Here is a 5,797-nt window from a genome sequence, read left to right on the forward strand (position 1 = left end):
AAAGCATCCAAGAGGTACAGATCACAATCCACATGTCTCGGGAACATAGAACAGCCACAGAGAAGTGCTGGAAACGGCCAAACTAGAGTCTCTGGCTTCTCCTTTCACCAATGACGGAAGCAGCTTTGGATGATAGCAAAAGCCCAGACGTTGAAACCCATGTTCTCAGTGCCAACCCCGTCACTGCAGGACAGTGTGACTCGGGGGGGAGGGGGGGACACTTTCCTCTTTGAATCTCAGTTTTCCCGTTGGTAAACTCGTGACAGTAACCTGCCTCCACGATTGGTTATGGCATCTGAATCATGAGGGTGAGAGCTCCAGCAATCCCAGTCATCAGACTCAACAGAGTTCCAGTGAGAGAGTCCCTCCCCAACAGAACAAGTTTTGAAAAATTTGCAGAAACCATCCTCACAGCGCCAAAATAAATTATACTTAGGACATTTTTCCAGAAGCTGAGAAGTACTTTTTAAACACTTTGTGAAGATTTATGGCAATACTCTTGGGAGATGCCTAGGGGGACAGGGCCATTTATACCATTGTTTCAGAGTTGATCATCTACTTAGCTGATTATTCATCAAAGGTGTGCATATCGCCTTTCTTTTTTCGATGCGTAATTGCAGCAGTTGTATTTCTCATGACTTCTGCAAGATGGCAGGCAGGAAGTGAACTCTGCACTGTGGACCCACCATGCAGGAATGGGAGACCCAGCCAACCTGGCTTTTATAGACCCACGAGATGGTTCTGCAGGACCCCAGATGCCTGAGCTGGTGGCTCAGATCTGGGGACCCAGACGACTGGCTGTGTCAGGGGCTGGAGCTGCCTACCAGATGGGGCAGCCCTTCCATTGCGGCTGCCCAGGCAGTGATTCCTGAGCAGTTTTCAGTGATAAGTAACCAAATATACATTGCTTTCTGGAGAACAGGATAAAGACTTTTCTAGAAACCTGCAGGGGAAGTAAAGTGAGATAAAAGCCAAACTATGAAGCAAACATTATTTTGTCAGGCACCATCTAGGTGGTTTGTGTATTGGACTGGGGGTGGTTCTTGCCCTTGGGAGAGACTGTCTATCAAGGAGGCAGATAGCAACTTTAATTCTAAAGCGGGGTGCGGCAAGGGGAGCAAGGCAAGTGAGAGACTCATTACTGCCTCTTCACAGGAAGAGGCCTGGGTAGATTGACTTGGAAAGAGTTAGAAGACAGAAGACACCAGACACAGTCAAGGGTAGGAGGCAATGACTCAAGCTTAACTAACCTAGGGGAATTAAGTGAAAGTCTGCATCCTAACCAGAGGATCTCCCCTACAGCTTTCCTTTCCAACCCTCCCCAGAAGTCGTGTGGTGAGGCATGCACTCCTCAGAAAAGATACTGAAGCAATAACCTGGGAAGAAGATAAATATCCCCAGGCTGAATAATTAACATGAAGATAAGTGGGATAGCAATGCATTGCTGTTGGATCTCATTTCTTTGTTCCTTTTCCTTTCCTTTTTGATTTGGGGTCTCATTCCATCACACAGGCTGGAGTGCAGTGATGCAATATTGGCTCACTGCAGCCTCAACCTCCCCAGGATCAGATGAACCTCACACCTCAGCCTCCTGTGTAGCTGAGTTGACAGGTGTACACCACCATGCTTGGCTAATTTTTGTATTTCTTTGTAGAAATGAGGTTTTGCCATGTTGCCCAGGCAGTTCTGGAGTTCTTGGGCTCAAGCCAACAGCCTCCCAAAGTGCTGGGATTACAGGCATCAGCCACTGCACTGGGCCCAATCTCATTTCTTACCTTGCTATCTGTGGGCATTATCAACTTGTTAGTTATGCCAATAAAGAATACAGAAGTGAGTATAAAGCAGTGTTAGAAGGTATTATTTGAACCTTGGTCAAGGGGGGAAGAAAGTAGAAGAGCTCCTGAAAATGGTTTTCATGAAGGTAGATCAAGTTCACTGAAATGTCATTTTAGATACGTGTAAGAACTGTGTGGCCTAGAGAATTAGGTAATGAGAGAGATGAGAATACTGCCTCTTTGTGCTTTAAAGCCTATGATATAAATGTCTTTATTAACACTATAAAAGTGCTGATTTCATGGTTTTTTTGACCTACTTAAGAGGGGCTCAGTACAACAGTAAGGGTAGAGAGAAGGATTGTTCTGAGTTTCTGCAGCTCCAGGTCTGACAAAATCTGTCATAGGAAGTAACCCTAGCTGCCTGAGCAGAATTTTACTTCTTTAGTGGGTAGGCATCTTTAAACCCCAGCAAGATTTAGAATTAAGAATAGAAAGGCTTAAGAGAATAGAAGTCATTGCATTGATATTTTTTGTTAAAAGGCAATCTTTTCGTATTTGACATTTTAGGTATTTATAATGCTAGAATTTGGCTAATTATAAATGAAAACCTTGAACTCAAATTTAAAATGTGTACTCAATATTTGTTTTAGATATGTAATTGTAGGTTGAATTAGAATATTTAAATTAACTTTAGATTTAACATATACTTAAATTTAATATTTCAAATACAAAAATTATTTATGAGCTCAGGAAAGTTTGTTAATTCAGAAAAAAAATAAAATACTTGAAAACTGAATATTTTCAGTTTATATATGCATTTTTAGATATTTAACTGTATCTAGTTTTGTTTTACGTTTGGGAGGAGGTGGCATTGAAAATAGCAGAGTGCTTCACGGTAGCAGGGGGTTTCACCGTGTTGGCCAGAATGGTCTCGATCTCCTGGCCTCGTGATCCGCCTGCCTCCGCCTCGCAGGGTGGTGGGATTGCAGGCGTGAGCCACCGTGCCCGGCCCCCCCCTCCCCCGCCCACCACCTTTTTTTAATAGCATTTTTCTCAATCTGACATTTTTTGTTTATTTGCCCTTTATTGTCTGTCCCACACCAAACTTTGTGTTAACGAGGAACTTTGCATTTTTTCCCTAAGTTCAGCACCTACAAAAAATACTAAATGTATATGAAGATTTCGTCCACATCCGCTTTTACCAGTATGTTTTCCATGTACAGTCAAGTTCCATATAAGGACGTTTCAGTCAGTGAGCAACCCCACGTGCTATGGTGGTCCCATAAGATTATGAAAGAGCTGAAAAATCCCTATGGCCTAGTGACACTTTATGATCCTGAATTGTGTAGGCCTAGGCTCATGTGTGTGTTTGTCTCTTGGTTTTTAACGTAAAAGTATTTAAACAGACAAAATCTTATAGAATAAGAATATAAAGAAAAAATATTTTTGTACAGCTGAAAAAAATGTTTGTGTTTTAAGCTAAGTGTTATTACAAAAGAGTCAGGAAGTTTGCACATTTTAAAGTTTATAAAGTTAAAAAGAGTCTGGGTGCGGTGGCTCACGCCTGTAGTCCCAGCATTTTGGGAGGCTGAGGCGGGCGGATCGCCTGAGGTCGGGAGTTCCAGACCAGCCTGACCAACATGGAGAAACCTCATCTCTACTAAAAATACAAAATTAGCTGGGTGTAGTGACGCATGCCTGTAATCCCAGCTACTCAGGAGGCTAAGGCGGGAGAATCGGCTGAACCTGGGAGGCGGAGGTTGCTGTGAGCCGAGATCACGCTGTTGCACTCCAGCCTGGGCAACAAGAGGGAAACTCTGTCTCAAAAAAAAAAGTTGGAGTGCAATGGTGTGGTCTCGGCTCACTGCGACCCCTGCCTCCCAGGCTCCAGCGATCCTCCCACCTCAGCCTCCTGAATAGCTGACCACCAGCGCACTTGGCAAACCCACCCTGCCCACCGCCTCCCTTGGGAATTCAGACCTAACCATCGCTGAGCTGAAGTACAAATGTACTGAGGCTGGAGCCTGTGTGAACAGAACAGAAGAGGCCTTCACTCTAGCAGTGCTCGCAGTCCAGCAGGTGTTTGCTGAAGACAACTTACTCAGATCACTACTGCCTGGAGGTGGTTGATATATCCTGGTGTAAACCTTCAAGAAGGACACAGGCAGGAAAACATGAACCAGCAACTGAAGAAACCGGCAAAGACGAGACGCCAGAAAGGCCTGGGTGGAAGAGCCCCCAGTGGGGCTAAGCCCAGGCAAGACAAGGCAAGCCAAGACCTGCAGGCGGAAATAGAACCTGTCAGTGCGGTGTGGGCCTTATGTGATGGCTATGTGTGCTATGAGCCTGGCCCTCAGGCTCTCGGAGAGGATGATTTCTCGTACTGTTACGTAGAATGCATCATAAGGGGTGAGTTTTCTCAACCCATCCTGGAAGAGGACTCACGTTTTGAGTCCTTGGAATACCTAAAGAAAGGATCAGAACAAGAGCTTTCTCAAAAAGTTCTCGAAGCAAGCACCCTTCTTGAATGTTCTTTGGAATACATGAAAAAAGGGGCAAAGAAAGAGCTTCCTCAAAAGATGGTTGGAGAGAATTCGCTTGAGTATTCTGAGTACATGGCAGGCAAGAAGCTTCCGCCTGGAGGAATACCTGGCATTGACTTATCAGATCCTAAACAGCTCGCAGAATTTGCTAGAAAGAAGCCCCCCATAAATAAACAATATGACAGTCTGAGCGCAATCGCTTGTCCTCAGAGTGGATGCACGAAGAAGTTGAGGAATAGAGCTGCCCTGAGAAAGCATCTCCTAATTCATGGTCCCCGAGACCACATCTGTGCGGAATGTGGGAAAGCTTTCTTTGAGAGCTCAAAACTAAAAAGACATTTCCTGGTTCATACTGGAGAGAAGCCGTTTCAGTGCACTTTTGAAGGGTGCGGAAAGCGCTTCTCTCTGGACTTTAATTTGCGTACACATGTACGCATCCACACGGGGGAGAAACGTTTTGTATGCCCCTTTCAAGGCTGTAACAGGAGGTTTATTCAGTCAAATAACCTGAAAGCCCACATCCTAACGCATGCAAATGCGAACAAGAATGAACAAGATGGAAAGTAGTCCTCCAGCAGGATAAAGCATATTAACAGAAGAGTAATGAGTGACAAACATGCCTCACTGATTATTGTTTCTAGGAATGAATTTTTAAATCAATATTGCAACTCCAAAAGCAGTTATAATTTGGTGTTACTAAGATGCTCCTACACTTTGTGATACCTTTTTAAGAACATGGTGTATTTTTTTTCTTTTTTTTGTTTAGAACTTTGTGTATTCTTAAAGTGTGCTTCCAACAGGAAAGTCAGTGATAAATTGACTTCAAAAGCATAATCTTTAATATATTATCTGTTGGATTATTGGATGTAAGACTTATTTTCATGTACTATAAATATGAAAATAACTTTGATTTAAAAAAATAATAAAAAAATAAATATTTAACTGTATCTAATAAATTGTGTTTGTAAATAGGACCAAATACTCAAATACCTCTCTGTAACGATTTCTAAGATCTGCAAGATTTATAAATTCAATCATAACATTTGTAAGTACAAGTCAAAATTTACAAAAGAAAGAGGACTTAAAAATTATAACTTTAATAAATTGAACATTAAATCTTAAACAAAATACAACAAACCTTTAAACGATACTTTCTGTGAGTAAAAGCCATCCTTGAGGACACTACAAAACTGACAGTAATTTGCTGACATTTTTCAGACTTTGTTAGAATTGTCAGTTCTCCAGTTGATCATCTTACAGAGAAATCCTCCAGTCGACAATCCCATCCATGAAGAATCAGACTTTTAGTGTCTCACTTTTATTTTTTGAAATTTGCATTTTTAATTTATTTTCTTTTTTGTTGATAAATAAAAAAGGAATGTATGGTTTCCAACATGATGTTTTGATTTGTGTATACATTGTGGGATGGCAAAATCAAACTAATTAACAGATGCATTACCTCATGTATGTATCACATTT

The 5,797-nt window shown here is 42.1% G+C and overlaps 1 protein-coding gene across 1 annotated transcript; it reads left to right on the forward strand.

The window, feature by feature from the left end:
• The first annotated feature begins 3,771 nt into the window (after positions 1 to 3,771).
• Positions 3,772 to 4,885, forward strand: LOC100443959 (zinc finger protein 42 homolog). The gene has a single exon (XM_002813897.6). The coding sequence runs from the start codon at positions 3,950 to 3,952 to the stop codon at positions 4,883 to 4,885; it is 936 nt and encodes a 311-aa protein (XP_002813943.4). The 5' UTR covers positions 3,772 to 3,949.
• Positions 4,886 to 5,797: the final 912 nt, after the last annotated feature.

The sequence above is a fragment of the Pongo abelii genome, chromosome 2 (genome assembly GCF_028885655.2).
Source record: "Pongo abelii isolate AG06213 chromosome 2, NHGRI_mPonAbe1-v2.0_pri, whole genome shotgun sequence".
NCBI classification, from domain to species: Eukaryota; Metazoa; Chordata; class Mammalia; order Primates; family Hominidae; genus Pongo; species Pongo abelii.

Bases quoted from the DNA above. Each gene is read 5' to 3' on its own strand.
- LOC100443959 (XM_002813897.6), top strand. From the start codon at position 3,950: ATGAACCAGCAACTGAAGAAACCGGCAAAGACGAGACGCCAGAAAGGC.